The sequence below is a fragment of the Parus major genome, chromosome 1, assembly GCF_001522545.3.
Source record: "Parus major isolate Abel chromosome 1, Parus_major1.1, whole genome shotgun sequence".
In the NCBI taxonomy this organism is placed as follows: domain Eukaryota; kingdom Metazoa; phylum Chordata; class Aves; order Passeriformes; family Paridae; genus Parus; species Parus major.
Window position 1 is genome coordinate 100,937,128 of NC_031768.1, and position 17,367 is coordinate 100,954,494.

Genomic DNA, 17,367 nt, shown 5'->3' on the forward strand with positions numbered 1-17,367 from the left:
AAAAGGAAGGACACTTAATCCCCAACAACAGCAAACAAAAAAACCCTCTCCCCAGCCCCCCAAAAAAGAACATGCCAGAAAAGCTCTGAAATTCCAGCTACAATTAAAAAAGGTATATTCCTAAGGGATAGCAACACTCACATTCTTCTGCAGGTGGTGGAATCCAGGTGGAATTCTGGATACCCAAAACAGCAAGCAGACATCAGGAGACTCTCTAGGTTTTAACAGAACAAGCTTAAAATTCAAAACAGGCCATCTAGGTTGGATGCCAAAATTCAGACAGAAAAATCTCACCAGTCTTGGTTTTATCAAAGATGTCAAGCATTGCATTAAGCAAATGAAAACAAACCAACCAGCCTAGCAAAACTAAAAAGAAACCTCAACAAAACCCCAAGAAACAACACTCATGAGGAGAACAGTTAAGCAACAGAACAGAAAGTACTCCAGAGTTGATGGATCATGTGAACATCTTGGCCCTGGTAGGCCAAAAACCATGGGAAGTTCAGACAGAAATGTGAGGGAGACAGGAAAAGGAATGTGTGCTTTGTTTTAAAGTAGTCAGGAGAAACTGCACCTGCAAATTGTGGTTGTTAAGAAACATGAGTAACGTGATTATTGCTTGGCAATGGAAAGTTTCACTTAAAGCTGTAAAAGTATATAAATCCAGTTCTAGAGATACAGTTGACTTCATGCCTTCTCAATAAACAACTTCTTGCTTGCAAGCTAAGAGATGTCCCATCTCTTCAATTACTGACACACAAACAGCAATTTTTTGTGTATCTTAAGACAAGAACCAATGCCTGCTTCTTCAATAGCACCAGAACAACAGGCTCAAAGACAAAGTACACTCTGGCAAGTTCAATTTAATGAAAATATATAGAATATGTAAATGCATATGTGAACTTTGAAGGTAAACGGAATCAACAATCTTACTTAAAATAATAATCATCTGATACCATTTTAAAAATTCCTCTGCAACATTAATCAAGAGGAAATAAAACCATCAGTTTTCCAAGTATCCTGAGAAGACATGGGTTATACCTAAATGTATTTTATTGAACTACTACCCTGCTCTCACAAAACTGTGGTGTCAACTGATAAGGAAACCTGACACAGTTAATGGTAAAAATAACTGGGATAAAATTCAGAGGAAATATTTGCACTTCAAGAAGTTTCCTCTGGTGTAATGAAAACACTTCTAATGAGTTAGAGATGAAGATACAAAACATCAGAAAACATCATCTAACAAAACCCCCTCGTGAAATTTAACTGAAGTCACCATATTTAAATATCAAAGTAAGAAAATTCATAATAAACCTTACTACACTGGGGTAGTAAGGCAAGTAAGGAACTACTTATTGGTATTGTTCTGGAAAATGATCTTTAACTGCACTTTTGCAGCAGAAGGAAATCATTAAATTCCAAGAACATTCTGGATTTTACATTCTGCTATTTTTCTATTGGTAAACCAATGGCAATTACACCTTTACATACCTTTAATGGTACCTTTTTAAGATCCTATTTGTCTCAATTTTCAGTTGCAGTAGGCAACAACATAAGGATGGACACATTGCAATTAATGTTGTCAAGGTAAGGACAGGGACAATTTTCAAGCTATAGCAGATAAAAAATTACCTTCCCTCCTCCCACCCCTTTTTTCTTTAAGGAAATCTTCAAAGTGGACTGAAACATCTCATGTATACCTGTATCTATACTTATCTGTGATTTAGGACACAGAATTTAAATTAATTACCCAAGACTTTTTTGTATGAGGCACAAACAAGTAATGTAAAAATACACATTTTATTATGTACATTCAGAGGTTCAACTTAATTTAAATTGATACAGTTTTTCCCTCTTCAGTTCCATCTTTTGCCTCAAGACACTGTGCTGCTGCTTCCAAATCTTCTTCAGTGACCTGCAGAAAGATATCAATTTTGTTACATTTTTAAAAATTACTTCACTCTCCTTGATCCTGAAAATCTTTGCCTCATACTGTCACTGTAACAAGAAAGGACAACCTACAAAGACTACTATCTTCTCCAAAATGAACCTGAAGGACAAGAATATTCAAACTAAGTTCAGGGAAGACGCCATGGGCAGGCTCAGAACATATCCTTGGCTAACAAGTCTCAGAAGACAAGAAGTACTTTTTTTCTTTTCTGTCTCTTGCCCAACAAGTAAGTAAAATTATTGATCAGAAGGCTCTGAAACAGCTGCTCTTCAATTCTTACAAAGACTTCCTATGTTTAAACATGTCTTGATAGTGGTTATTTGGTAATATGTGGGTTATAGTATCTTATCGTTCCATTTACCTTAAAATATTTTAAATTGGACAAATCATATCAATCAACTAGTATATGATGTTTTTTTAAATGGCACAGTGCATTTTAATAACAGACCTCAGAAACAATGCTACCATGTCCTCTAATGAACAAGCAGTTAGATTTCTGATTTCCATTCACCTGTGAATATTTCCATTCCTAAAGATATGTTCTTGAGTATGTTACCTACCTCTAATCATTCAAATTGTCCTCTATCAGAGTATACTTTTGTATCTGGTAACCTGTTGTTCACCACAAGTGAGACTTACCAGCCTCTTTGATCTTTCCAGCAGTTTGTGCCACACAGTGTGGTGAGCCTGCATGAAATGTCAGTAAATGATGTTAAGAGAGGTAAAAAATACTCTTATTACAGAAGAGATTCTGACAAATGTATAGAAATGATGGCACAAAACCACAAAAATGCCCAGTTCAAATGCCACAGTTTACAATTCTGATGTCCAATCTGCCCATATTCATGTGGGGGACTTGAATAAATGTCTACCCATCACATGCCCTATCCCTGGAAGTGCTCATGGCCAGGTTGGATGAAGCACTGAGCAACCTGGTCCAATGGAAGGTGCCCCTGCCCATGAAAAGGGAATTGGTACTGCATGAATTTTAAGGTCCCTTCTAACCCAAACCATTCCATGGTTCTATGATTGATCCAGTGTGTGGAATCCTTGAGGAGTTAATTGGCAAAAAATGGGAATTATGCTTAGGATGGGAACACAGAGGTGAGCTGAGAAGCCCTTGAAAACATCTCCAACTAAGATAATAACACATGTGCTAGACCACAAGCTCAAAATCATGTAAGTCAACAGAAATGGGAATAAAGACTCCTGCCTCCATATTGAGTCCTGCAAAACGTTTAAGATTCATTAGAGCCAGGACTTTTAGTTGTTGTTGCTACATTTTACTTTGGTGCCATGAAATTCTTTGAATGGTATATTTATCATGAGTATAAATACAAAATTCTGATCTTTTAAGCACTGTCAGTAGACTTGATGTCAGAAGACTGGCATGCACAACTTCGGCAAGCAGAATGAAATATCCTCACGGAAATTACACAACCAAAACACTTTCCATATGGAAAAACAAAATCATGAGGCCTCTCATGCAAACTTTTCTAGTTCTTACTGCACATCCACAACAGTTTCAGGAAAATGAACCCCAAATATCCAACACAGTCATCATCAGGACCCCCCCCCACTTTCTACGGCTCTCAACTATGAATTCCATTTAGCTACCAACACAACATCTAACAAAGATGGAAACCTAGGCAAAATGCTCTAACTTAAAGAAGGAAAACCTGTGCAAAATGGATGACTTACCTTCAAATGGACTGGCAAGGACACACCCTGGAATCTCCTTATTAATTCAGACTGGTCAGTCTGAAGATTATGGGCTGCTGTTATCTCATACTGGTAACAGAAACTTGTCCTTGGAATATGAGGACCTTCACTAACATCTACAAAGTCACCAAACCTGGGGAGATGAAAAAAACCCAGCTTATATGCCAAATATTTGGAGTGAAATGCAAGGAGATTAGGTTTTATTTTTAATTAGGAAATTACAGTTAATAGAAAGAAAATTCACACAAATCACAAACCATATATAAACCAATCTCCAGCTCAGCATTTTTAAGTTTCCTAAACCAAAAGTACAGGTCACACAGTTTCCTCAAGTGAACTTAGGACATTCAAATCTCAAGTCTAGAAAGTATCTTAGGTTTAGAAAATCTTTGATGCCATTTTGGCTCTAAAACTGAGTTAACTCTCATTCACCAAGAAAAGATTTGTCTCCAAGATTGCCACAGTACCGTGTTTACTATGTGCAGTTATTTCCCTTTCCAGTTCTTCGAAAACTGCAAATCAATTAAGAAAAGAGAGATGGCAAAGAAATACTGAGAATGAACCTCTCCAAGAAAGCAATAGGTAAGGCCATTTTCCCCTTTATTGAGCAAATCAGAGTGGGAAGAAGAATGACTCAACATTGTTCTAGAATTTCAAGGACCACCACTGCAAAGACATCTGTTCCTTTAGACAGATGTGCACCACAAAAATTAAGAACTCTCCAGACATCTACAAAACTGAATATCCTGCAATAGCCTAAGACAGAGAATCACCTGAGACTCAATACAAGCTTCCTGCCTCCAGGCTAAAAACTCTGAATCTTATTGTGGTGGTTTGGCATTTAGGAAAAAAAAGTGGAAAATGCCCACGGAAGTGATGACTCAGAGAGAGGCTGCTGGGAGTTTCTTCTCTCCTTGAGATCAGGCCAATAGCTAGTCAGTTTTAAGAACTGACAGCATTTTAAACCACTGAAAAATAAGATCACCTTTGTGAATGCCACCTTTTAAAAACTCAAGCCCAGAAACTCTGGCTCTTTCTTTCCAGCCTTGAAAGGTAACAGAACTCTGGTGCAGCTGACCCACTCCCCCACGGCCTTTGTGGCCTGGGGGAGGGCTGGGCCAGAGCCCAGCAGCTCCCAGGAGGGGGATGGAGACTGTGGGGTGGCAGGAGCCCCTTCCCAGAGGGGCTGAACCCCTCAGGAGGCCCGCTGAGCCCAGTACAGCGGTGCTGCCGGGCCAGGCTGGTCCCTGGCCCAGCTGAAATTTCTGCCACTGCTGAGTTTCACCAGAGACTGCCAAGTAAGGGGAGGGGAAGCCATCGGCCCACAGAGTGCTGCCTCTGAGTGCTAGCCTGGCTACTGAGATCCTAGCCACCCTCCCCCAGCATGGCCACCAAAAATCCTCCATTGAAAACAGCCCTGGCAGAGATCACGGGACCATCCACAAGACCTGGGCAAGATTTAACACTTTGACTACACAGATGAGACCTGCAGATTTAATCCCCTCTACAGAATGAGGAAAGCAAGAGCAATCAACATGTAAAGAGACAACATGAAACATCAAGGTCAGTAAAAGGAATCAAGCCTCAGATAGAAGGAGAACGAAGACATGCTTTAATAAGCTGAAATATTCTTTTGGTAGAGCCGTGGAAATAGACAATAATGTTCTGAAAAACTTCATTAATTCATTAAAGAGTACTGGGGGGAATGAATTATTCAAACTGTAGAGCTGAGCAAAGGTATCCATTGATGAAGCTAAGCAGATACTGGAGTAGTTGTGATCCCATGAAATGCTTGAACAGAGAAAGAAGTGAGAGTTATGAAGACCCTTTGCCCCGAGGGAGAAAAGGAGAAAACCTCTGTTCCCAGAGATGATCACAGAGACAGATGAAGAGAACCTTTGCATTTGAATAACTCATCCTTAAAATAATACCCCTTGAGTTCATGGCCCATGGATACACCTCAGAGTGGTGTAAAAATGAGAGGAAAATATGACGGCAGAGTTTTTTTTCTGGGCGGCTGCCAGGCATGGAAATGAAAAGCCATGAGAAAACTGTTTTTCTTGTAGAGAACTCTCCATGGAATGACAAGAGAAAATTCCTCTCTCTACAAAGACTGAAGAAAAGACTTGTATAGTTAGTACTGCTTTAGCATCTCAGGTTTTGTCTCTGTGCTGTCAGTTGAAAAAAGAAAAAGGTTGGGTGGAGGGGAGGAAAGGTGTCTGGAAGTTTTATTCTGGTTTCTTATTCTTATAGTTCTATTAATAAGCTTTCTTTGTTCCTTTTAAGTTTTAAGCCTGTTTTGCCCTTCTCCTAATCCGTATCTCACAGCAAGATAAATGAGTAAGTACTCTGGCGATTTTAGCTCGAGGTAAAACCACCACACTTAGGCTGTATCCCCAGGATGCTGTTCTATTCTCATCTCCACCACTAGAAAGCAGTAGCTTGCAAGTTAGGAAGATCTTAACAACTTTGAAAGAAAAATTCATTATACAATGCTAACTCTTAATTTCAAACCAGTAATTGGTTTGTATTTTATTTAGCCTGTCAAGCTAAGAAATTTATTTAGTTTTCATGTAAAACCACTGAAAGCAGTAAGACTTCTCTGGCACTTAACACTCTTAACATAACAAGAAATAGAAATGTAGTATCACAAAATAATGTTTGTATTAAAATAACTAAGCAAACAAACCACCCCAAGCAACTTAAGACAGACCACAGACAGTAATGAATACAAATGATCTTTAAATTTAAAACCATCACAAGCAATTTTCTCTTCTCCCTTGCAGAAAGTACTTGCAATATACTCAAATGTTCTAGTGAATCATTACAGAATGGGAGTTCAGTTTGCTTACCTATGTAATTGTACAATTCCTTCCATATTTTGAGAAGCTTTTCTTTCTATCATCTCCATTTTGTATCTAGACAAGAAAAAGAATATTTTTTTTAAAATCTTCACCTCTAATACCTAGTTCTTATAAGAACACTTCAGAAATTAATTTAATTCATTTAAAAGTCCAAAAAAAATCATGCTTGTATTTATGTCAGCTTTAAATTGAGACTGGTTTAAATTCCTAATGACAACACATATTAATATGCTTCATTAATAGACCTGTTAGTTAACTCAGTTCATGGAAAAATTACAAAGATTTTACTGAGCACTGCTGAAAGGCACTTTAAAAATAATGCAATCATCAGGCACTATCAAGATGGGATCCTGAGACAGGATGTTTGGGAATAACTCAGTGCTGTGCTGGGAGGTAATTCAGACTGGACACTAGGAAGCATTTCCTTAGGAGATGGTGCTCGAACACTGAACAGGCTTCTCAGAGAGGTGGTTGACGCCCCAAGTCTGTCACTGGTTAAGAGACACCTGGGCAATGCCTTTAATAAATTGCTGTAACTTGTCAGCCCCCCATCAGTCAGGCAGCTGAACTAGGTGGTTGTTGTAGGTCCCTTCCTATTGAAACATTTATTCCAGTCTATTCTGTGCATATTTTATATGAGGGCCTTGCTCCCACAGCAGTTTTATTCAGAAAAACAATGGACCTACTACTACAAATAAGAGTTTTTCCAGTCACCTGTAAGACTAGAAGACACCAATAGACCACATAAACTGATTTTATGCAATGTGTAGCCCTCAACAGCAAGTGCTCTAGTCACACCTCGGGTCATCCTGCTTCTGGGGTGTGACCCACTCCTGGAGCGGGTCAAAGTGATAGAGCCAGATAAGCTCTGGCTGATGCAATAATTTTACCCATTTTCCCCTTGCAGAGTTCAAAAACTGCATTTTACCAAATCTCCATTTGAAGATACCAGGACATGAAAAAGGTACATTTCTTTAAATACGGAAGCCTTTCAGCAAAGGCTACCATGTCAAGGCTAACCACCAGAGCTTCAATTTAATAGTAGTAGAATCTTGAAGCTTGCTAGTGAACAAAAGAAGTCTCAGTCTTTCAGCTTGTCACAAAACGACATCCAGTAAAGGTCCCTGGTGTTGGCCTCTGGAGAGAACAGTAAGAACTAAGTTAGTTGGTCTAAGTTGGTAGAAAGAGAATGGAGGCAGTCTCATTCAGAGCAGTGGGAGAAGTACCTTCTTACTTCACCTGTCACATCTTACTTTAGATTTATAAAACCAAGCAGTAATTTGATTGCCTCTTAGAAAGAAAGGAAAATTCAGACACTCACATATTATGCTGAAACATTTCACGTGCTACTTTTGCTTCAACATGCAGTGTTTCAAAGGGCAGGTCTTGATGGATTAGCTTTTTGGCATCCCTTGTAAGAGAACGGAAGTTGTCCTAGAAAAAGGACATAAAAACTGTAACCACCTTTTCACAGATGTAGTGAAAACTGTAACCACCTTTTCACAGATGTAGTGAATAGATAAGCAAACACTAAATACTACTCAAAACATCAAAGATGATCTATTATAAACCCTAAATACAGCAATTTTACTGTAGGAGTATCTTACTATTATCATAAGAGCACTACAGATCTTCACTGTTTTAATGGACAGATTCAATGCCCAGTCAAATCAATAGGCATTTTTCAATTGGAAAGAATATATATTAATTAATATATGCCCAGGTATTCCCGACATGGCACTAAATACACAGTCTTGCTACTGTAAAATACTCATCTATATATCTTGTTGCCCAGAGTGGTGTCTTCACTTACAAATAAGCTCTATTGTGATAGATCAAAGCGAAAAAAGGAACTGAATATTTAATAAATAAAAATTAGTCACTTTGGACAAGAATCTGAGGGTCCGCGTAATTCAGATTTACTCATAAAAAAGAAATTGTTATGAGGTGAAATTACATTTAAAATGTCAAGTAGAAAATATTTCTAACTAAATTACTTCAGGTGCAAGATCATATTGAAGAAGAATTCTGCATTGTACCAATATTGCTTTGCTAGCTATACACACCTCTGCTGGTTTTTGGGCACAAGAACAAGAATGGGCACAACATTGGTGATCACAAATGGTTCTGACATTTAGAGTATTCAAATCATTAGATTTACTGCAGAGAATGAAATATAAGCAAGCTATCAAGGAGAGCTGCAGCTGAATGTGCTCACAGATTTGATTCAACAACAAACTGATTCTGCTGCAAACCAGCAGAAAGTATGCCTTATACACACTTTAATTTTCAGAGGCTCTACTCACACACAGACTATGGCTGCACCTACATCACCAGACAAGAGCAGCTGAGGAGGAACAGATCTGTACAGTAACAAAAATGGCACTGAGGTCCCAAAGGCCCATCAGCTGTTTCTGAACTCGTACTTCAGACTAGAATTTTCTAGCTCCACAGACCTAAAGCCTGAAGCATGTGGAAGACAGCACAAGGTTTATTTTTGTCTGAAAGGAAATCTGAGAGGACTCTGCCATAGCACCAGTGTGTGGTAAATGCAGAGATGAGCTCCCAAAGACTACTCCAAATATGCACTAACAAAAAGGGGGAAAAAAATCTCTGTCCCTTCTCCCCTATTAAAAAAGAGCAACTGGACAAGGACACAAGCTATAGAACCTTTTGGGTTTACATTTGAAAAGTGCTTACGTTTGTTGGTTTCCAGTCATTCAGTTTCTTGTCCAGAACTACATCATAACAGAAAGCTCCAGAGATTACTGCAATTCCAACACAAAGAAAAAATATTCATGTTTGTAACAAAGTATATATTTCATATTCATGCTATATTCTTACAACAAAATGAATGAGAAGAAAAACAGAATTATCTCTAGAAATTTATCATTAAACCAAACTTTTCACCTCAGATTATGCTATAAAATGGCAGATTGAACTTGTGTTGTTTTAATTTTGTTTCACTGAATGAGAAAGTAATTTGAAAGGCATTTTAATGCAATGTCAGTATGCCAAAAATGAGAGGGAAAAATACATTGCTTCATAAAACTGCATCTAACACTGCAGAAAAAAACCAAAACCACTCACCTTAAAAATATTTCATTATTTTTCCATTGTATGCTTCATTCAATAAATGTATGCTATTAAATTATAAAGAGGAATTTCTTGCATAGAGAAATCAGACAATATTAGAGCTGTTTAGCCATGACACAAGCATGGCACAAATTTCTGGTAAAGGCAACACAAGTTTCTCTGACAGTTGTTGGAACACTCTTGTGTATATAGAGCTATGGCTATTTCAAATCTAGGAACTCAGTAAGATCATACTATTTCTATACATGCAGTATAATGGTATAGCTGAGTATATCCAAGATTATTCCAAATTCTGCTAGAACTGAAACATTTACCTGTACTTATCAATCACAACAAATGCTAGAATTGCTAAAGAGAGAATCAGATATAGCACTTCACATGACCAGCAACCAACCTTCTCCTACATTAAATGCACAATTACGCAGGTTTTGTTATTGAAACAACCTCCTGTGCATTTTCCCACTTTTCTAAATCTTAAATCAGATCACAGATGAGCAGAAGTTTGTACCTCAAGCTTGTTTGTACCTCAATAATCTTCCAATTTAGTGTAGACATTGTCATTTTTAGTAACTCAAGTGCTATACAAGGTTATGCAGTTATTAGAGCAAACTCCACAGAAACATGTCACATCACATCTAGAAACCTTGCTCACATCACTTCACAATACAGAGGTTTAGTTACTAATTTCAGCTATGAAATCCTAAGTGGTCTGAAACCCAGTGGCCACACGGACCAATTTTCTGAACATTGATAACAAAATTGTTTTTAGTTGTGTTATTATTAATTAAAGGCAATTACAACAGCATGTAATACACATATTGATGCTAAGTACCATCAATCACTGGTAAAAGAGCCTCTGATTTTTTTTCTAAATTTGGTTATTAAACACTCACTTGAGAAGCAGCAAAACATAATCAATATAAAACTCTTTTTTCACCTGGCACTTCTGGAGCTTTAACTAGGTTGACTGCATATTCATTCTTGAATGCTTGCTTTAGCACACACGCCATGATCATGGCACAGGAACGCCAATATGCCTGCAAAGAGAATTTCAGAACATGGATTTATTGCCTAGAAGCTAATATTTAAAAAAAACCAAAAAACCAAAACTTAACTGGATGATGCACAAACCTAGCTGTCAACCCAAGCACTCCACCCCTGGAAGTGTTCAAGGCCAGGTTGGACAGGGCTATGAGCAACCTGGTCTAGTGGAAGGTATCCCTGCCCATGGCAGCGTGTGGAACTGGATGAGCTTCTAATGTCTCCTCCAACCCAAGCTTTTCCATGATGCTATGATTACTTTCTTTGGTATTTAAACTTCTATTTGGAGATGATTCTCCAAACAGAATCAAATAAAAATCAAAACTGCATTTAGCATGTAAGCCAGATGTAACTCTGGAAATACTTAAATCTGAAATCATAGAATAATGCAACAATTGAAAGGAAAGCAAATAATTCACCTAGCCTACACACTGGTCCAGCTAATGATAGCCATGATGCACCATTAAAAAGACATTAAAAAAGTCTGAGCTTTAATGACAACAAAGCTCAGAAAGCAGACAGGCATGGAACTGAAAGGTGCACACAGAATCAAGTGGTCATAATCAGGGCCACCTGCAATGAGACAAGGTAGAGAGAGCCAGGGTCACCTACAATGGAACAAGATAATAACTTACCTTGTTTACTTCCTCTGGATCTTCATCTTTGAAGGTAAGGAACTGAATTTCACATGATTTGGTCAGGGGTCTGTACATGTCCCAGATTTCGCCATCCACTAAAGCCAGAACAGAGTTCTTGCAATGCCATTCACTTAAATCTAAAGAAAGTAAAAAAAAACCCTTAAATATTAGTTATTAACCACATTTCCCAGGATCAGCAGTTCAAATTGCTGCACTTCTAACAGCTGCAAGTTTCGTATTTGTAAGTGACTTGGAAGGATGAACTGTGAAAAAAGCCTCCAAAAAATAACTGTTTGTTTTTAAATTGGCAGCACAATATTCACCATGAGGGGCTAGTTCAGAAGTCCATCCACTTACGCATGGCACAGTTGTATGGTGTAGACAGAGCCTTGTTCATGACAAAGGTACTGCCAGGCTGCAACTTCCCAGTGTATTTCACTTCAATTTTCTCAATCCGTGGGTGAAGAGACAATTGTCTCTCTTTCTCTTTGGTGAAGAGCTCACTACGCATCCGAATCACTTCATCAGGTCTCAGATGAGAGAAAGCTGGTGTGGAGATGTACCCTGGTGACAGGAGAGATACTGAGTAAGCAATAATCCTGGAGTAAGCAATCTTGGGGTGGGTCCAGCAAAGCAACCCTGGTATGAGGAAAGGCTGAGGGAACTGGGCCTGTTCAGCCTCGAAAAGAGATGAGTGAGAGGAGAACTCATCAATGTCTGACAGTGTGTGCAGGGAAGGGTCAGAGCATGGACCAAGCTCTGCTCAGTGGTGCCCAGCAATAGGACAAGAAACAAGGGGCAGAAACAGATGCACAGGAAGTTCTACATGAACATGAGGAAGAACTTTCCTGTACAGTGACCAACCACTGGAATAGATTGCCAGTAAGGGTGTGGAGTCTCCCTAACCAGAGATATTTCAGAACCATCTGGATGCAATCCTGTGCCATGCGCCCTGGGATGATCGTGAGCAGAGAGGCTGGACCAGATGACCCACTGTGGTCACTTCCAACCTCAACAACTCTGTGACCCATTCTGAGTTTTCAAAGCCTCTTTATAAGGTGTTGGTTTCTACAGCGCTACTGATTACTCACCTGTCTGTCTCAATACTTACAAGGTAAATTGTAAACTGCACTTCTGCAGCTCCAGCAAGTGACCATGCTGGGCCCCTGTACTACCTGCACAAAGTCACAACAGGAGACTCTGAGCCAACAAAAGGGGTCAAAAAGATAATGAGGGGTCTTGAGCAGCTCTCTTATGATGAGAGACTGCAGGAACTGGGCCTGTTTAATTTGGAGAGAAGACTGAGAGGGAATCTCATTAATGCATATAAATATCTCAAAGGCAGGTGCCGAGAGATTGGAGGCAGACTCCTTTCAGTGGTCACCAGTAACACAATGAGAAGCAATGGCCACAAACTAAAACACAAGCAGTTTCACTTCAACATGAAGAAGAACTTCTTTCCATGGAGAGGGGTAGAGCACTGGAATAAGCTGCCCTTGGAGGGTGTGGAGTCAATTGCCCTGAAGACATTCCAAATCCACCTGGACAAACTCCTGTGTCACCTGCTTGTGATGACAGGCAGGGGTCTTGGACTAAATGATCTCCAGAAGTCCTTTCCAACTCCAGCCACTCTGTGGTTCTGTGCAAAGGCCCTTCCCCCAGACAGGCCAACTCCCCCGCGGCGTAATAAAGACATCTCAGTCCCTGAAAGCACCGCCGCAGTACGAGCCCAAGCTGGGCCCGGCCCCGCACTCCCGGCTCCCGGCTCCCGGCTCCCTCCCGCACTCCCGGCTCCCTCCCGCACTCACGGGTTCCGGCCCGCAGCCCGCGGGCGGCCCACGGCGCCGCCATTCTCTCACGGCCACGGTGCCCCCTCGCTGGGCTCCGCCGGAAACACCGGCAACAGCCGCGCGGTTCCGCCGCTGCTCCACGCGCGCCCGCCGGGCGGCAGGAGTCTTCCGGGCCCCGGGTCACCGCTCCTTCCAGCAGCCCCGGCGCAGCTCAGAGCCACAGACTGTAGAGACCCGCAACGATCATCGGAGGATCTCCTGGTGGGTGAGAGGCTGGACATGCCCCGGCCGTGTGCGCTGGGAGCCCAGGAACCCCCCGTGTGCTGGGCTGCATCCAAAGCCCCGTGGGCAGCAGGGCAGGGAGGGGATTCTGCCCCTCTGCCCCTCTCTGCTCAGACCCCACCTGCAGGGCTGCATCCAGCCCTGGGCTCCCAGCACAGCAAGGACAGGGAGCTGTTGGAGCCGGGCCAGAGGAGACACCAAGGTGATCAGAGGGATGGAACAGCTCTGCTGTGAGGAAAGGCTGAGAGAATTGGGGCTGTTCAGCCTGGTAAAGCGAAAGCTTTAGGGCGTCCTAATTGCAGCCTTCCAGCACCTGAAGAAGACTTACAGAAAAGAGAGGCAACACAATTTACCAGAGCTTGTAGTGACAGAAGAAGGAAAAATGGCCTGCCTCAGTTGAAATAGAGTAGGTTTAGATTAGATATAAGGAAAAAATTCTTCCCTGTGAGGGTTGTGAGGCCCTGGTACAGGCTGCTCAGAGGAGCTGTGGATGCCTCATCCCTGGAAGTGTTCATAACCAGATTGGATGTGGCTTGGAGCAACCTGGTATAATGAATGGTGACCCTCTCCATGGCAAGGGGTTGAAACGGGATGATCTTCAAGGTCCTTTCCAACCCAAACCATTCCGTGAATCCATGACTGTGATGGCAGTCCAGCTTTTGGCCCTGCACAGGACAACCCCAGGAATCCCACCACCATGTGCCTAAGACAGAGGTTGTGGAATCATACCATGTTTGCCCAGAGAAGTTCTGGAGCCTCTCCCTCTGGAGATATTCCACAACCATCTGGACACAATCATATCCCATGTGCTCTGGAATGACCCTGCTTGAGCAGGGAGGCTGGACAAGGTAGTGCCTTCCCACCTGACCCACTCTGTGATTCTGTGATTCTGAGAGCATTGTCCAAACACTGTGTGTGCTCTTGACAGTTTTGGGGCTCTGACCAGTGCCCTGGAGAGTAGTTCTGAGCATTACTCTAGGCAGGAACCCCATCCCAGAATGTTGTACCTCCACCACTTGCTGCCTGCTCCCCTTTGCTAATACTGCCGACCTGCACTGGGTTTGCATGGCTAGGCTTTGGGAAGTGGAGCGGGGGAGCTACAGAGGACCACCCAAGTATTTTGATGTGAGAAGCTGCCAGAAGCTTATCCAGTGTCCAACAGAGCCAATGCCAGCTGGACCTAAGGCAGACCCACTGTTGGCCATGGTAAACCATCATAGTAGTAAGTACTCAGGGATAACAGATTTAAGAAGGGGCAAAGTTATTGTTTAGCAGCAATTGTAAGCAGATAAGGAAGAACTGAGAATGCATGAGAGGAACAGCCCTGCAGATGCCAAGGTCAGTGCAGATGGAGAGGGAGAACATGCTCCAGGCACCAAGAGCAGAGGTTCCACTGCCCAGACTGGAAAAGTGTGAGTCCTCCTCATGAAGAGCAAGCAGCAGAGACAAACTGGCTGGCAGCCCTCATTCCCCATCTTCCTGTGCCACTGAGGAGGGGAGGAGGTAGAGAAATCAGGAGAGAAGTTGAACCCAGGGAAGAAGGGAGAGATGAGGGAAGACTTGTTTTTATTTTTCACTTCCCTATTCTGATTTGTCAATAAATTAAATGAACTTTCCTCAGTTTGGTCTGGTTTGCTGATGGTGGTCATTTGTGAGTGATCTCTCAACCCACAAGCCTTTAACTCTTTCTCTTCCATGTCCAGTTGAGGATGGGAGTGATAGAGTGGTTTCAGGGAGCACTTGGTGTACAACCAAGGCCAACCCCTCACACCTCCCAACTGTCTTTCCTCCTCAAATATGCTGCCCATATAGAAAAACCATGATTCACATTAAAATGATACATTCATGAAATAACTCAAGAGTTCGTTTTGATGCTTTACAATGTAGCGGATGATGATCATTGCAACCCTCAGCTGGCAATGATAAAAGTGGGCATCATGAGCCCAGTCTCAGACAGTTACACTGAATTAGTATCATTAAGAGCTAAAGCATGTCGTTAAACTCAGCATAAAAAAAATAAAAGACATGGAATTTTCCACTGTGGAAGCACATCTGTGGAGCAGTGGGAGAGCTGGATCCCCTTGGTTTGGTAGCTGGCACTAGCTTCCCTCTTCACCTGGGCTCTCATCCATAAAACCAGGAGTGTGAGTATGGTAACCATTTGTGCCCTTCATTATGTTATTTGATAATTTGATAGGTTAAGAATTTCAGCAAGTAAATCATCCTGCTTCCTCATTTTTAAAATGAATTAAAATACAAGTTACTTAGAATGATGCTAATATTTGTGTAATTACAGCTCAACTACACCATTTCATCTATTGACTCAAGGAATCATATGCAGTCAATGATCACATGACAATCATTTTGGTTTAAATGGTTAAAAAAACATAAACAAAACAAGGTTACTAGTATAGGGTATAAAAAAACACATTAGTATTCTATAAGTAGATAAATGCAGACTGTTCAGAGAATGAGAGACAGAAACTACCCTGTTCTGTCACTCTGAGGGAGTACTAAACAACAGGAGTAAAATCCTACTTAATACTGCACACTGTACAAGGCACTGAATGCAAGGTCGCTGAAGTGATACAAATTACAGGATCGGTACTGCTGAGAGATAATGTTTTATTCACATGATTCACATTATTTCTTATACTAATTTCCATGCACAGGCAAAGTGAGAGCCATAATGCATGGCCAGAAGCAGCAACAGCCTTGTAAGACAGCATGCAGTGTAACTGTGGAGAGGGCCCATAGCGGGCTGGGGGTCAGACTAAAGAGTTGACAGAAAGAAGAAGCCAACAGGATTCCTGTGTGTCTGTGAAAAGAAGAGAAAGAATATAAAAGTAGAAGAAAACAAAGAACACCTTTGCTGTGAAAAACACCATGGAAAAACAGGATTTATCTGTATTTTGGATTTTTGGGGATGCTTTCTCAAAGCTGCTTCCACAAATGGACTTGAGGGGTGGTGTGATGATGGCCAATGAGATGGGATGCACTATGGGGTCAGAAGGGTATAAAAATGTTATGTATGACCACAATAAAGAAAACTTGGAAGAAGTTTCTTAAGGATCTTCTTTGTGTTGTGTCTGCTGCAATTATGACATGTAACTACATCTTAAGAGGTGTATTCTTCATAACACCATAGAATTATAGAATCATAGAATCATTAAAGTTGGAAAAGACCTCCAAGACCATCAAGTCCAATCTTTAACTGAATACCACCATGTCTACTAAACCATATCAGAGTGTACCACATCTACTCATTTTCTGAACACTTCCACCACTTCCCTGTGCAGCCTGTTTCAATGATTTACAACCTGTTCTGTGATTAAATTTTTCCTAAGATCCAGCTTGAACCTCCCCTGGCACAACTTAAGACCATTTTCTCCTGTCCTATCACTGTTACTTGAGAGTAGACACCAACCTAGCTACACCATCCTGTGAGGTAGTTGTAGAGAATGGTAACATCTCCTCTGAGCCTTCTTTTCTCCAGGTCAAACAACTCCAGGTTCCTCAGCTGTCCCTCAGCAGACTTGAGCTCCACACCCTTCCCCAGCTTTTTTGCCCTTCTGGACATATTCCAGCAGATTAATGTCCTTCCTGAATTAAGAGGCACAGAACTAAACACAAGATTTGAGATGTTGCCTCACTAGTGCTTGGTGCAGGGGATGGTCCTGCTGGCCATACTTTTTCTGACACAAGCCAGGTGATACTGGCTTTCTTGGCCATCTCTCTGGGCACGTGCTGGCTCATGTTCAGCTGCTGTAACCAGCACCCCCAGGTCCTTTTCCTGCTTTCCAGCCACTCTGCCCTAGCCTGTCTTGCAGGGGTTTTTTGTGACCTAAGGGTAGGACCTGGTAATTGGTCTGGTTGAACCTCAGCCCACTGGCCTCAGCCCATTGATCTAGTCCAGATCCCTCTTGCAGACCCTTCCTGTCCTCCGGCAGATTGTCATTCCCACCCAACTTGGTGTTATC

General features: G+C 41.5%; 1 protein-coding gene and 1 long non-coding RNA gene across 2 annotated transcripts; one reads left to right on the forward strand and one right to left on the reverse strand.

Annotated features, from left to right (window-relative positions):
• Nucleotides 1-1,784: 1,784 nt before the first annotated feature.
• MRPL39 (mitochondrial ribosomal protein L39) lies at nt 1,785-13,247 on the reverse strand. Its single transcript, XM_015645987.3, has 10 exons — nt 13,124-13,247; nt 11,673-11,879; nt 11,313-11,452; nt 10,574-10,673; nt 9,241-9,308; nt 7,862-7,974; nt 6,529-6,594; nt 3,656-3,809; nt 2,594-2,641; nt 1,785-1,918 (listed from the first exon to the last, which is right to left on the reverse strand). The coding sequence occupies exons 1-10, from the start codon at nt 13,164-13,166 to the stop codon at nt 1,835-1,837; spliced, it is 1,023 nt and encodes a 340-aa protein (XP_015501473.1). The 5' UTR covers nt 13,167-13,247; the 3' UTR covers nt 1,785-1,834.
• Nucleotides 13,248-13,281: 34 nt separating this feature from the next.
• On the forward strand, nt 13,282-16,459 carry LOC117245184. Its single transcript, XR_004499546.1, has 2 exons — nt 13,282-13,366; nt 16,060-16,459. It is a non-coding gene; the product is annotated as an uncharacterized LOC117245184 (long non-coding RNA).
• Nucleotides 16,460-17,367: the final 908 nt, after the last annotated feature.

Bases quoted from the DNA above. Each gene is read 5' to 3' on its own strand.
- MRPL39 (XM_015645987.3), bottom strand. From the start codon at position 13,166: ATGGCGGCGCCGTGGGCCGCCCGCGGGCTGCGGGCCGGAACCC. The intron at 10,674-11,312 runs GTAAGTTATTAT...TTCTCTTTGCAG, and splicing joins ATCCAGAGGAAGTAAACAAG to GCATATTGGCGTTCCTGTGC. The intron at 3,810-6,528 runs GTAAGCAAACTG...TCATCTCCCCAG, and splicing joins GGAATTGTACAATTACATAG to GTTTGGTGACTTTGTAGATG.